Source organism: Leopardus geoffroyi, chromosome B1, assembly GCF_018350155.1.
Source record: "Leopardus geoffroyi isolate Oge1 chromosome B1, O.geoffroyi_Oge1_pat1.0, whole genome shotgun sequence".
Lineage (NCBI taxonomy): Eukaryota > Metazoa > Chordata > Mammalia > Carnivora > Felidae > Leopardus > Leopardus geoffroyi.
In genome coordinates, this window is record NC_059327.1 from 145,285,074 (window position 1) to 145,300,979 (window position 15,906).

The 15,906-nt window shown below is 40.5% G+C and overlaps 1 protein-coding gene across 1 annotated transcript; it reads right to left on the reverse strand.

The window, feature by feature from the left end:
• Positions 1–897: 897 nt before the first annotated feature.
• Positions 898–13,338, reverse strand: AREG (amphiregulin). The gene is made up of 7 exons (XM_045473748.1): positions 13,245–13,338; positions 10,639–11,249; positions 9,387–9,632; positions 6,584–6,785; positions 5,509–5,664; positions 2,845–2,944; positions 898–1,071 (listed from the first exon to the last, which is right to left on the reverse strand). Exons 2-6 carry the CDS (start codon positions 10,910–10,912, stop codon positions 2,851–2,853), a joined length of 972 nt encoding a protein of 323 aa, XP_045329704.1. The 5' UTR covers positions 10,913–11,249; positions 13,245–13,338; the 3' UTR covers positions 898–1,071; positions 2,845–2,850.
• Between the last annotated feature and the right edge of the window lie 2,568 nt (positions 13,339–15,906).

A 15,906-nucleotide genomic window follows, 5' to 3' on the forward strand; every position in this document is an offset into this window, starting at 1 on the left:
TGATAATGCGCAGGTTGAGCTGGGAACCAGTGGGTTAGGTGATCAGTGGACAAGGATTTGGAAAGAAATTCTCTAGAGAGAAATGAAAGTGTTTCTGCTTTAGGCACCTTTCATTCATGAATTTCTGTGGGATGATTGCTGGAATTATACAAAGTTCCTCAAAATGTGCCCCGTACATTATAAAGGTTGGCTCATTTTGCTTTGTGTGCAGGTAACTTAGTTGGCCAGTCAGGAACCAAAGTCTGGGTCATTCCAAGGAATTCATGTTCTGGAAGGAGCACTCACCACAAATGCACATGTATTTGTTTAAAATAATGTAAAAAAAAAAAAAAATAGTAGCCATGGGAGGAAAAGGAGGAATGGGTGTTAGTGCTTTATAGATTCATGTCATGATATTAGAGAAAGAAGGTCTCTTAATATGTCCTGATTCTTTTGAAGTGCCTCATTTGTAATCTTGACACTTATTCTTGTCTGTGATGATGATCATGATCGGGCAGTGGATTTTCTTTCTTTTCTAATATCTGTGTCTACTGTGACAGAGAGGGAGGACTACGTGTTGATTTTGTAAGTTTTTAAATGACCAGGACTTGGAGTAAGTTCTACACAGAATAAGAAAGGCTGGTTTAAGATATTAGTATTTGTAGGAGGACTAAATGACTCTAGTTTATAATTTTTCCATGAAGAGTGCTTTCTAAGAAAAGAAGTAAGTTTTGAAGGTTACAACGGAAGGAGCTTTCGAAATGATCGCCTAAGTGTTAGGAGAAAAATACCCTACAGCCTTGCAGTCTCAAAACTAATATTCAAACTCTCAATCTCTTTGCTTAAAAAAGTTTAATAAGCTGTAAAATAAATACACTTCCATTAAATATTAAATAAATTATTTACAACTTGAAAAAATACTTTTTATCTCCATGCATCTTTATGTACAGAAATAAGACTTAGCATAAAAAGTGGCAATTGAAAGTTTAAAACCATCAGAACGAAAAGGTTCCGTTTTCTTATGATCCACCGAAAAGAGGAGCCAGCGCATCACTCGTGGTTGTGACTTGGCAGTGACTCCGATCCGATACCCTGTTCAAAAATACAATAAAATATTAGAGAGAAGCTCTATTTCATTAGGGCTTTAAGAAAACATCCAAAAAAATGAGGAATCAGAATTTCTGTCCATTTCGAATGTCTTGTGAAAAATGCTAAGAGCTTTGCAGAGACAGACTATCATCACTTGGACTTGAATTCCTCTTTCACACCTGCTTTGGTTATGGGCCTACTTAGGTGGAGGATCACATACGCTGAAGCCTGTTTCATCAAATTCTGCTTGATGAAAAACAACAACACTCATGGGAATTAGTTTTCCTAACCAAATCTGTGCAGTGGACATAATTAAAAAGAAAGATGAAGTGGCATAGTATATTTGTGATATACAGTTAATTTGGGATAATTAGTACCAAGGGCATAATAACAGTAGCTACCAGTTAATAGCTGCCACTACGTGCCAGGCCAGCATATTCCTTTTCCAAAAATCATTTCAGACCTCCTTTGAGAGATCTCAGTTGCACTAAAGAACCAAAAAGCTCCCTTTATTCATGTTGGTGGTCTTAGCTTAAGACCAACACAATAATAAATTCTGCTGCGCTAAATACTGAGTACAGCTGGGTTGGCATAGATAATCAGCCACTTCATGAGTTACTGAGCTAGAATACTAATTCGGTAATAGGCTCAGAACATAATACTTGTGCTTAACCAATGCGCAACAGTGCTTCTCCACGCATCTGCAGTGTTCACTAGAAAGGGAAATACTGGATAGTAGATTTAGGCTTTGGTTTAGGAATATGCACATCTAAATGGCATCTCAAGTGACTCTTAAGCCCATGAAGGTAGCGTATCGATGGTTTAAGGATGTGGCATCCTTCCTGAATGTCTGAGGAAATGGAGTTCTTCCTTCTGACCAATTTTAAATGTGTCCTCGATCTCTTTGCCTGCTCTTTCTCTGGAAGTTTGCTTCCTCAGCTGTCCACTTTAGTTCTTAATAAAACATTCCTCTCTATAGCTCCTTACCTTTCCTACAACATGCTAAACTCTGCCTCTTTACAAAAAACAAAAACAAAAACAAAAAAAAACCACAACAACTTATAAACAAGAACTATAATATATCTTGACCAAGGTATATTTCAAATTGTACCCTCTGCCCCCTTCTGACTTCCTTTCTTTAAAAGGATATTCATCCTGTTCTCGCCACTTTCTCATGTCTGTGGTTACGCACCCTGCCTTGGCTCTCCACCATGTGAACTCAACCTATCATTCCATTCAACACCCATCTGAATTAGGCCATTTTTCACAAGTTTCTCAGGTGACCTCATTCATCTCACAGTATGAATCTTCCTCTCCCTTCATAATTGCTTGTCCCAATCTCATCAGACTTTGGAGGCTCACTTCCAATGCCTACATATAGCACGCTGTCCTGCTCCTGACACACATCCCATGGCACTTTCTCTCCTTGACTGGAAACTCTTCATATTCCTTTCATATGACACAATTTACTGGCCCTAGCATTCTGGTTCCTTACACTATATTCTATCTACTAAACGCTAACTCCATTGAAAAGAGGATCTGTGTCTGCCTCATCTTTACATCTGTTATGATACTAGGACATAGTCTTTTCTCACTATTGAACCTGTCTCATGCTCAAAAACTAAGGCTTTCATGTAGCCAATGTTCATAGTGTATCCATAATTGAGGACACTTACTTTCCTCACTTTTCTTGAGATAACAAATGCTGTATTTCTCAAAATTATAGGATATGATTTAAAGTTGTCTTTTAAAACCCAAACCTGTACCATTCATTACCTTCCGTTATGCTATGGTATGTACATTTCCATTTTCTTGTCGAAGTTTCTTTCGTTCTTCAGCTTCTCCTTCATATTCCCTGAAGTATCGTTTTCGAAGCCTTCAGAGAACAAGATATTCTATGGTCATCAAAGTTCTATTCATCTCCGTATTGACTGGGGTTTTGGTGAGTACAGGGAGTTCCTTTCTGCGAGTCCTCATGGACCATTACACTGTATTCTACGCCAAACCAAAACTTAAACCCAGCTCTAGAATATTTTATAACTGTTCTTTTTAAGGGGATGTTCATGGTGACTTTATATAAACATATTCCCAGAGTACTGGGATTTAAGTAGATATGCCCTGAGACACAAACTTTCAAAAGTCATGGAACACGTTGTATGTGGTTTTTTTTTTTTTTTTTTTTAATGGCTGACACATGATATTAGGTTAGTTTCAGAGGTATAACATAATGATTCGACAAGTCTATACATTATGCTAGTCTCCCCACAATTGTAGCTACCATCTGTCACCATGCAACACTATTACAATAGGGACTATATTCCCTATACTGTGCCTTTCATTCCCATGATTTATTCATCCCATAGCTGCAAGCCTGTATCTCCCACTCCCCTTCACCCATTTTGCCCATGTCCCCACTCCCTCCCCTCTGGCGACCACCAGTTTGTTCTCTGTATTTATGGGTCTACTTCTGCTTTTTGTTTGTTTATTCATTTGTTTGGTTTTTCAGATTCCGCATGTAAGTGAAATGATTTTGTCTTTCTTTGTGAAATCAATTTGTCTTTGTCTGACTTTCACTTAGCATTATACCCCTAAGTCCATTCATGTTGTTTCAAATGGCAAGATCTCATTCTTTTTTCATCAACACTTAGCACAGTTGCCATGTGTTAACTGGAGGAAGAAAAAGATGGTATAGTTTTACCACGAAAGGACTTTACACTTGTACAAACTAATTGAAATGGTTAGAGTTTTTCCAAACAAGCTTACAAAACAAGTTGGGTTTTCTTGATTTCTAAATATAATAAATACTTCCTTTTAGTTTTATTTATTGTTACTTTCTATTAAAATTCAATTGTTTAAAAAAGTCTTGGTGCTGTACAAGAAATTCTATTTTGGGTAGGTCTTTAGTCCACCCACTAAATGTTCCTACTAAAATCGTAAAAACTTTGACATGATGTTTGGGAAAAAAATTCAACTATGGAAAAACAGCAAAATGTGGCTTGGGCTAGTGTTTGCTATATGTTCCAAACACAAGAATATGGGAGAAAAGGAGAAAAGTCACTGCTTGGTTTTAGAAGTGCCAACGTGACAAAAGTTTTTCCACACTTTTCCAAAGGATTATTAAATATTGCAACCTGAACGATCACAAGTTTAAACAATTATTTCAAAACATCTTTCCTATCTGGCTATTTTTTCCCTTCTATCCTTCTATGTCAAACAATAATGATTCGTCTGACAGTATTTTTCCTGAACACGTTTGCATATCTGGCTTGAGGTGCTAACAGATCAAAATAATTTCCAGGGTGTGCAAAACAAAATGAAATCACACATCAAACTCTATGTGCATCATAAAACAGTTTTTTTTTTATGTGTCTTTTTGCCATTATCTAATCTGCATCTTAAATAATAGTAAACAATGGCAGAAGATAACTCCTTGTTTCCTGAATGGCAGGAGTGGTAGATCATGCACACAGTTGAGTGGTTAAAGTAATTTACCAAGGCCTAAAATTAGAATAATGAGTCTATTGCTTTTCCCAAGCTCTAGTAGCACATGAGTCATTATAGAGCCATTCACGCCCTCCCCCAACTTCCTTAAGTCACTGACTTCTGTTTGACAGACAATGCCATTTTGACATACCCACCAGTGCCTACTACCAGGAACAGTCTACTTCTAACATTCGTTGGTCATGAAGTCTGATGATGTTATTATGAGCACAGGGCAGATACTGCAGGAGTAGAACAGTAACAGAATTGTCCCTGCTTCCTACGCCCTGCCCCTACGGAGGAAATTTTTCTTTCTTTCCTTTCTTTCTTCTCTTTCCCTTTCTTCCTTTCTTTCTCCTTCTTTCTTTCCCTCTTTCTTCTTTCATAATTGAGTTCCCATATTACCTTTAACAATTACAAATAGGCGCACGTTCTATGTAAATCAGTACCGTGCTAGGACATTTCTAACTCCAAATTCTGCGTTTTAACAGAAACAGATGTATCTTTTCTTGGCTCCTGGTTTGAAGCTCTTTGTGAGTTTTCGTGCCAAAGCAGGATCTCTGACAACCTACTGTGAACCAGAACCAGGCTTTCATTAGACTCTGGGAAGCTTCCTTAAGCATAAAGATATTCATAGTGGCTATCAACAGTCTGAGATTAGGAAGTAGCCATGAGTGGAAACAGGACATGAAACACAACCATCTGCTTTTAAGTTCAAAATACTTCTAAGCTTTTTGAAAAATAGCTTTACATATGAAGTTTCAATGGTGGCCGAAGTAATATATATTTTGACCTAATTCTATGATCTTTGTCAGTGAAGTGTAAAGCTATGACCAAGGATCACATGTCCCCAATAGAATAATTCATCTAAAATGGGATACAGTACTTTGTGACAGCATACTGAAAATAAACCAACCCGGCATTATTTTATTAGGAATCTTTAAGTTATGCCATACTTACTGGATTGTGATAACAACAGCAATAGCTGTGAAGCTCACGGCAGACACAAAGGCAGCTATGGCGACTAAAGCGATTTTTGATAAATCACTGTCAACCATGCTGTGAGTCTTCATGGACTTTTCCCCACACCGTTCACCAAAGTAATCGTGATGACATCTGGAAACAACCCACATCCAAAAATTATAATAATAACTGAAAGCATTCTCTCTATTTTAGCATTTAATTGTAACACTCAAACAGAATGCATTCAAGCCAAAGATCTATTAGTGTAAGAACAAGTTGAGATTAGTTTGGGTGTGATATTCCAAGAAGACACACCTTTTCATTCTTTGTGCTCCTTTTATGACCACCTGATGAGTTCTGTCACTTGTGATGCAGCTAATACATTCCACTATCATTTAATGTGCCAGTAGCTTTTGAGAGGAGGGAGTATAGAGCATTATGTGAAGAGTACCTTTAGGTCCTTTTTTTTAAAAAAAAAGTTTTGCAAACCTTTTGTATATTTTTACATAGTTTGTTTCGTATATTATAAAACCAGGGGTCAGCAAACTGTAGCCAGTGGGTCAAATCTGGCCATTCGTCGGGTTTTTTACAGTGTGTAAGCCAAGGATGGTTATTACACTTTAAAATGATTTTACATTTTTAAATGGTTACATTTTAGTTGGAAGTACATACATAACCTCCACCAAAGAAGCCTAAATTATTTGCCAGCTGGTCCTTTAAGAAAAAGTTTACGGGGGCGCCTGGGTGGCTCAGTCGGTTGAGCATCCGACTTCAGCTCAGGACATGATCTCACAGTTCGTGGGTTCGAGCCTCACATTGGGCTCTGTGCTGACAGCTCAGAGCCTGGAGCCTGCTTCGGATTCTGTGTCTCCCTCTCTCTCTCTGCCCCTCCCCCACTCATGCTCTGTCTCTCTCTCTCTCTCTGTGTCAAAAATAAATAAACATTAAAAAAAAAAAAAGAAAAGAAAAAGTTTACAGACCCTTGACACTAGAGAAATAAATGGTTTTCTGCATCTAGGAGTTTCAGACCTAGTGTTATAAATAGATTTCTTTTTAATTTAGGAAAACTTACTTGCATGTTACTGCTCCCAGGTTCTCTATATATTTGCATTCTCCATGAATACAGAAATTTTGGAACTCTGCATCACACGGATTTTTCTTCTTTCTGTTTTTTCTATTTTTTCCATTTTTGCCTCCTTTTTTCTTTCTTTTGGGTTTATCTGAAGTCTTTTCACTTTCTGTCTTGTTTTTCATGGGCTTAACTACCTGTTCAACTGAAAAAAAAAAAAATAGATACGATTTATTGACAGCAGTCTCTCTTCATCTTGCTTATCATTTTGGAGACATGGAGAAAGAAGTCCTAGCTGTGAGACCTCATGGGCATGATAACCCTATTTTTCTCATGATTTAACCCAAATTCATATATAATAACTGGTTAAAGAGAATATCTGAATGGTGTGGCGCTTGAAAATCTGAACCTCCTTGTTATTTTATAAGCTTAGAAGCATATTTTGAATTTATTTGTACCAGTATTATTACTATTGTTAATAGTATGTACCTGTCTAAAAAAATGAGGAAATATCTTGCACATTTCTTGAATTTCTTATACATACCAAGTTCTTGGTAAGGAGCATTAATTTGATTAAACTCAGATCACGGTTGAGTGTATTGTTATCCAGATGCTATAGATGGGGAAACTGAAGTTGAATGAAGACAAGTTATATGCCCTGGGGCATGCAGCTAGAGAATGACAGTGCTGGGGTATCAAAACCTGTCATTCCCCCCGTCCTATGTTTTCTCTTGGATAGGTCAAGGTTACTGACTAAACTGGTGCTTTAGTGTATCTGTTGATTTTATATATGCATCTCGGTCTTGTGCTCATTATCATAGTTGGGAATTACTGTGTATTACTTGAGGATGGAAAAAACGGAGAATTATATATTAGAATTAATCAATTTTCTCCAACTCCCAGATTACGACAGGTTATAATTATTCATTCCATGGGGCTCATTTCTGTGGTCAATCTATGTGAAAAATAGGAATCTAGAAATATTTGTACCTGATGCTTCTGAGAGTCAGTCATCTTAACTCTTTTGATCTACAGAAACATTCGTTCAGTGTTATTGCTATACAGGGCATAGTTTTCCCACATACTAAACATGGGAGGGAGGAGTGTTCATGTTGGAGCTGTGTGTTTTGTTATACTAGTACCTGAATAGGCTTATCTAAGCAAGTATTTAGCAAACAGAGCCCACTGAAAAGAGGAAGATACCATAATGTCATAATACCATTAGTCATAATGGTCCTGCATAATGTCCCATTAAATAGAAAACATTAGAAATATAGGGAAGGGTATTAAAGATAGAACCCTGTGATCAAGGAAGCGACAAATAAATATTATGAGGATTTTAGCAGGTTATTATGACATTAATAATAGTCAAATTAGGAGCAATGCTTAACTGCAATTTTTGTGCAATTTTTATATTGAAAATTTGGTGATAAATAAGCAACACAAATTAGAATAAGTCCTCTAAAAGAAAACACTTTAAATGAGTATTACTGCATGTTATCAGATACATTGCAAATTGTAGACAGAGACAAATTGTCACCACGCTGAAGTGCTGCAACAGACAGCAACCTCAGGGGTTCAACAGCCTTTCAAAGGAGCTCACCCATCAGTTTCCCTGTATTTCACAAGGCACTAGTCAGTTTCACTGCTAACAGTTTATTTGGCCGTTTGAAACGTTAACAACTTGAAACATCTTTAAGAGAATAGTTTCTCCTCTTATCCTTCCAAAAAGAAATATAAATGAACCTCTTCCCCACCTCACATAAAAGCGCAAGTTATTGAACAAGCAGTAAAGTGGAGTGTTCCCTAAAGCTTTTTCCACTTGTTGCTTAACCCAGTCACTCTCCCTGTGGTATCACCTGCTGTCCCTTCACCAGGTCTGCAAGGCAGACAGAGGGGGAGAAGTCAGGGAAACTAAGGTCAGGAGAGACGGGGCATTATGTTCTGCCTCCATATTGGATGTCTCTAGGATATTTAGATTTACTGATGACCTCATCTGTCCTGAAACTCCAAAGTAATATGAGGGTAACGAACAATACTTAACCTCTTACTTTGGTACTCTCATTTTAAGCAAATGCTCTTTTTTAAAGATCAGGTAACAGCAAAAGGGAACAAAACTATGGGTCACTATTATTTAACTAACACATGGAATCTGGGGCTAAATCATGATTTTTAGCAATTTGAAATCCATGCATAGTTGTTAATATTTCCAGAAGGTTATATTATTATTTTTGTTGTGTTTTAGAAACACTTGTTTTTCAACACCTGGGGTACTTAAAAGCTAAAGTCCAACCCCACTAAAGCCCTTCCCCACTACTTTGTTCTGTTCCCTTATTTGTGTTAAAATGCAGGTGTCTAGGGAATTTCTGTATGGGGAGTGGACACAGAAGCTGACGACTGGTTGATGTCTATGTCTGTCTCTCAGCATGGAGGCTGTGTGGCCCAATGGGAAAGAGCATCGGATCACCATCAAACACTGGAGTTCTCATCCTGGCTCAACCGCTTGTTGGCCGTGGAAGCTTGGGCAAAACCACCTTCTCCAGTTACCATCTTTGTAAAATGCTAACAATTCCTACTTGTAAAGTAGACTTAATAGACATTAACCATTTTTAGAGCTCCAGACATATCAGATGTACCCACACACAGCTCCTTCCATCTCAGGTGGTAGCTTCCCCAAGGCATATGCAGCACACGTACACGCAAGAAAACCACTCCGAGAGACAGGGAATGGCTCTTCTTTTGAAGCAGCTTTGCCCATACAAACACACATCTTCTAGGCTATGTTTTTGCCTTACCCTCCACTCACCTCGGACTGAATCATCTACAATATAGCCAGATATTTGTGGTTCGTTATCATACTCTTCTGCATAATCATAGTCGATCCCCGAGGACAGTTCCCTACTAGAAGGCGTTTCACTCACAGGGGAAATCTCCCTTCCTGAGGACCCATTTCTTGGGGTAACCTCAAATCCATCGGCACTGTGGTCCCCAGAAAATGGTTCCCCTTTCCCAGAGGAGGTGTCGTTGGCAGCTGATCCAGCAGCATAATGGGCTGTGGGAGAAAGAACAACGGGAGAAAAGAAAAGGTAGAGCAGAGTGAGTGCCTTTCTCACCAGTCAGCTGGGTTCAGGAGAAATGTTTATCTTCTGATATCAAAGCTGTTATTGCACATGTGCTATTGTTTGGGATTGAGTCACTTATGAAAGCATCTTCACATTCTGCCAACAAGCAAACTCAGCTGCTCCAATTTACAGAGCTGCTTTCATCGAGGTTTTCTTTTCCACAGACGGTCTCCATTACCTTCCACACCAACTAATGCTGCCATATAGGCAAGTTGGTCTAATTACTGAACAGGTAATGTCTGTAGAGTCCCATCACTTCACATGCCAAATGCATTTGTGTTTGCTAGAACGACCCATTTGAACGGATGGGTTCTAGATATAAATATCAGACTCTCTTGACACGTGTTCATATTTTTAAAAAGGTGACATACATAACTGTAAAACAACATAAATGCTATTTGATAGTAAGGACTCTTCCTGTCATTGTTTCATTATTCTTGTTCCTACCTAGGGAAGAACCTGGGGGGGGGGGGCCCAGGTGAGATTTGGGGGCCTAAAGTTTCAGGCCCCTGGTTTATCTTATAGGTCTCACTAAAGGAGCAACAGGGTGGTGCCTTTACTTCTCCCTGGGAGGGCCTCTAGGAAGGTAAAGGTACAATCACTAGACAGAGGAGATGGAGATTTTAGGCAGGAGTCAGCCCTCCGCGTCCAGGACTTAACTATGAGATCTGCGAAAATCGCTTCACCTTTCTGGACTCGGTTTCTTTTTCTGTAAAAGGCAGAATTTGGAGCACAGGATCTCTGAGGTCTCCTCCAGCTGGACTAAAGTAAAAAATTCGGGAACTCTCCGGCACCCTCTTCCTGACCTGGGACATCAGAGGCACCTGCCCGCGTTTCTCCTCCTCCCCGGCAGTAACCTTGGGGAGGGCGCTGCCGTGGACGCCTCCCGCCGTGGGAGAAGCGCAGGCGGGCAGTGCGGAGCCGGGATGCCCTCACCTGAGCCCAGGATCAGAAGCGACAGCACCACGGGCGCCGGCGGCAGCAGCGGGGCTCTCATTGGTCCCTCGGCGCGGCGGCGGCGTCGCGGTCTCTGGGGCAACTCGGCCGGGAGTCGCGGCTGGAACAGGAGGTGGCGGAAGAGAGAGGGGAGAGGAGGGAGTGTGCGGCCGTGCTCGCCGCCCGGCCGGGCTCGGGCGCTGGACGAGCGCCTACAGCTCTCCTCGGGATCCCTCGGTTCCGACCCGGGCGCGGGCAAAAGGTGTGCGAACATTCCGGAGGCGCGGCGCGCACCTGCGGCTTTATAGGCCGGGCGGGGACCCGGGCCAGGCCCGTGACGTCACGGCCTCCGCTGTGGGTGGAGGAGGGCGGCTGCGCCACAAGAGGTTACTACCCCAAAACCACACGCGGATGGCAGGCGCCCCACCTCCCCGGAGCGTGGAGAGCCACCGGGAGGAAATGGAAATTAAACCCTAGCTGCGAGCTGAGAACACGCCCGCTCCACATTCGAGGGTGGGAGTAGAGTTGGAGAGCTGGTAGCTGACAGTCAAAAGTCCCACTTTCTCAAACCACCTGAAGAACCTCCGTGTAGACTTTGGTTGGTCTTAATACTACAAGTGACAGGGATTGATTAGAAGAGTTCCCTATTAAGATGTAGAAGTACTTTAAGACCAAGAGTGACTTAGCAAGGAGAGCCTGATGTCCTTTAACAGGGATTATGAAGTTCGTGAAACGGCTAGAGAGAGCGCCCCCTAATGAGGAGCGGCTTTATTTATGATGGGCCCTTATCCCGACCGCGAGCCCTTTCTTCCCCACTGCTGGAAAGCGGCCAGAATTTCAAATCGTCTCCCCTCCCATTTGTCTGTGTCCCAAGGTCCTTATCAAAATGAGGATTTATTGACCATCTATCATTGCCGAACTATAACCGCTTAAAAGATGACCTGCACCGTCTCAGTCAGTAACCTTGCTGGTTAAGAATCATTTTTCCCTGTTTTACAAGGAGGACTTGACACCCCTGGTTATGGCAGAAACCAGATGGATTTAAGGTCCTCTGACTCTAAAATCTCTCTCCACTCTGATAAAGGAATTTGGAGTAAACCGATCTTTGTAAAGAGAGCTTCTGGGAAGAACAATACTTGGTCCTAAGGAATAACCACTGCTGGGAGGGTATTGACGTTTAAATGAAGGGGGTGCCCAAGTCTGTGCACCACAAATCCCAGGATAAAACCACTGGCTTTGAGGAAGCCCAGTTAGAATCTGGTAGGGCAGTTAATCCCAACAAGAAGGAAAAATGAAGAGGATGGGAGCTGCTCAATTCGACTAACTTTGATGGAGACACAGCTCCAGAACTGGATTTTCCTTGACTTGAAGAAAAAAAAGAAAGCATCATTCTCCTTCTCTCTAACTGGTTCCTTGTCTTAAAGATACGTATCTCTTCCAGTGCAACCGTCCTTTTAGGAGTGTGGATCACAGTACATCTATCCTAATTCTGGGAAACTTTTGTAAAGCTACTTACTTTTTAATGGCATATGGAGGTCGTGGGCTAAATAATACCATACATTTAGCAGGATGAAATAAACAGTCGTGACTCATGCCTTCCCTTCTAGTCAACATTTGCTGAGAGTATATTTGGTGTCATCTGCTTGTTTTATTTTTTTATGTGGGGGGGGGGGGGGTGGAGGCAGTAAAGAGAGCGATTAACTAACTGATCACCGTTCCCTGCTCTCCAGAAGCTCAGTGTGGTGTGGGCCGGAAAAGTAATTCTGTTATGTCAGATGATAAGAAGGATTTGGACTGCCATGGAAAACAAGGATGCAGTTTAGTTTTGCTCCCCCGCTTAATGTCCTTACCAGCAGAAAGCTTAAATGGAAAGAATACCTGCTGACACAGTATGCACCAAAATGGAAAATAAGACTAGGAAGACGGCACTGCCCATCCCAGGGTGAAGCAGGGACCTACACCATCATCTTTGTGGCTAGAGGAGAAGGTTCTGATGCAGACAGATTCACAGCCTTGCCCGCAGATTTCAAAAGATGGCAGGGATTTTGTTTAGAGTTCAGACTGTGGCGCTGCTCTCCTCTCAGGCTTCGCTTTTGTTCTGGTCCCATTGTTCCCTTTCCCTTACTCTTTCTTCTCAAGTGAGAGGAAGGCAAGTTGTGTGCATGCGTCATCAGAAATGGTTCACTTTGAAGGGAAGTGAGTTCTATACACCGGAAATTGCTTAGTCTTTTTACAACTGGAAATGTGGAGGATGACAATTTCTGTTGGTATGGGACGGAACATAGAATTATAGGGGCAGATTGCTAGTGCTTAGTATGAGCTGTAAATTCACACCAGTTGGGTAATCATGTACAAATTCCACCACAAACTAAACCACCTAATATTTGAAAGACTCGGGTTCCTCATCTGAAAATAGAAATAAAGCTACCGACCTGCTGTTAAGCAGATCAAATGAGGTAAGATAACCTATGCAAGCAACACAAAACCTAGCAAATGCGGAGTGCTCAATACAGGGCAACTATTATTATTAGCCTTGGCATTATGATAGGTACATTCTATTAATCACATTGAAGAACCAAGTGACTCTTATAAATGGAGCTACTCACAGAGGAAGGGAAATAATCTTCAGTATTTTCAGGCCCATGAACTTTGTACCTACTTCCCATTAACTCTAACCATTTTGAACATTTTATGGTTCATCATCGGGTACCATGGGGCGTCATAATGGTTGCATCACAGTGTAGCACCCCTGATGACTCACAGCATTCTGGAATTTGCACATGAGAGGGAAACCTTCCCCGTGTCATGTTGGATACTCTACATTCTGCATGCTAAGCAGAGACAGGGAGGAACAACTTCCAAGAAATTCAAGTAGAATACAAGTAGCTACTCTTCTTTATCTTGAACAATTGATGGTTCCCAGACCTACTAGGAGGCTAAAGGCAGCTCTATGGGCCAGTGTTCCCAGCCAGCCACTCACTTTGAAGTCTGGTATCCGGATCCTGATAATATTTTATATGTATAGTAGAAACAAACTCACTTTGACTCTGCTAAAGGTGTGCTATAGAACCAAAGAATAATTATGTATTTGTTCATATAATTGATCTTGAGTTTTTATAGAGAGGGCCAGGTCTGAGTCAACCCATGAAACCCTCAACTAAAATTAAGAAATTCTCTCATGTATAAGTAACATTTCCTATATTATTAACAAAGGCATTGGCTCCATTTAGAGGTCTGTAATTTTCTACTCTTCACCTTCGAATTTATCCATGCTAAAGAATATATAATTTCTAGTTTCTTCAAAAACAGGCCTTCCATGAATTTGATTTGTTGGGTACCTTGACATACTAGTAAAACAAAAGTACTTGGCCCTTTAAAACCTTAACATGATGGCTTTTGCAGAGCAGTAACTAGCAGATGGGACGGAAAGCAGCAGACTGTTTGATACAGTAGGAACTAGGCAAATGTAACATACAATTAACTGCATTTAAACACACAAGAAACAAATGCTCTAGGTAGTTCATTTACTCATCAAATACATTTTGAGAACTAGGTCCTCTTCTAGGCACCGGGGATAAAACTTTGAATAAGTCATAATGTCTTCATTTTTAAGGACCTTGCATTCTATTAAGGGGAAACATATAATAAACAAGGGAACCATACATAAAATCATTTTAGGCCATGATGCGCTTAGAAAGGAAATAAAATATGTGATCTAGAGGGCTTGGGATGGTGGAAGAAGATGATAAAAGGAAATTCAAGATAGCCCCTACAGTAAAGTAGTTCACAGTTTCTCTCTACAGGAAACGGGGCAGGATAAAATGGAGAGGAGTATCCTTTGGAATAATAACAGCTGTGGAAAGCAGAGATAGGCAAGGATAGGAACGAGAGATAGATATAAGCATAGACAGGAAGAATGAGGGATGCTGAACGATGGATGCCTTGAATGGAGGAGCCTCAAAAGTATGGAGGATTTGGGAACATTGCACAAGAATTCATTCCAGGGGCGCCTGGGTGACTCAGTTGGTTGACTGTCTGACTGTTCAAGTCCCACATCGGGCTCTGTGCTGACAGCTTGGAGCCTGGAGCCTGCTTCGGATTCTGTGTCTGCCTCTCTCTCTGCTCCTCCTCTGCCTGCACTGTGTCTCTTAATTATAAATAAATGTTAAAAAATAAAATTAAAAAAAAAAAGAATTCACTCCACTAGTCACTTCTCAAACACCCCTCTTAGCCCTGCTGACCAGAGCTCTCCAGCTCTTAACCAAAAGTCAGATAAACAGAATAACCTGAGAACCTTTTCTAAATGTACACTCCATTCTCCCATCTCGATTCAGTAGGTTTGGTGTGGGGTGCAGGCCCACGTGGTATTTTTTTAAAGAACCTCCAAGAAAATTCTGATGTGCCCTTGGGACTAAGAACTACTCCACTAGGGGATACGTAAGTGAAAAATAGTCGAGGTACATTCAGAGAGAGTGAACTAGCGGAATGGCACATTGATGTACGTGGAAATTTTGCCGGAAATGTAAAGGAGGGAGAAATGAATTTCAACAGGAAGCATGTAAGTGTAATGAAGACATTTATCTCTGAGGAACCCATGTTACAAACTGATTCACATGCAATTCCTTTAAACACGACACTACGCTAGTGGAATAAAAATGCATCTGAATATATGAAAAAGAAAAAAATCCACTTTGCATGTAGTTTTCAGAAACCAGTTTGTCACATCGGTGGAATCATATCTATGCCAAATTATTGTGGAATCTCACTACCTCTGGTCTGAGTGTAGTAAGGTCAGAAAACAGAATGTCTGTAAGTATCATACACCGAATTAGGAAACATGTCAAACTTGAGTATTCTATTAATGCTTCATGACTTTAGGATTTCAGATTAATATTTGGCATTTTGTTACTTCAGAAATTAATATATCAAAGTCAGATGGCTGAACTAGTCAGAGTCCTATGAAAGATTTTTATGGACTACAATTAGTCTTTAAATAATCATATTCTTGATTTTATTAGTTATTTCAGAAAACGTTTTGTACATACTTAACCTTTCTTTAGTGCATGTCTACGTTTTAAAATTTTCTTGTATTTTCTTTTACAGTTTACCAGGTACCACACATTCAAAATTATGCGATGACAACTTTTTCATAGTTTCTGAATGCTCCTATTTGCCCCATCATTACTTAAAAATTGACAACAATAGGGGCACCTGGGTGGCTCAGTCAGTTAAACGTCCGACTTCGGCTCAGGTCAGGATCTCATGGTT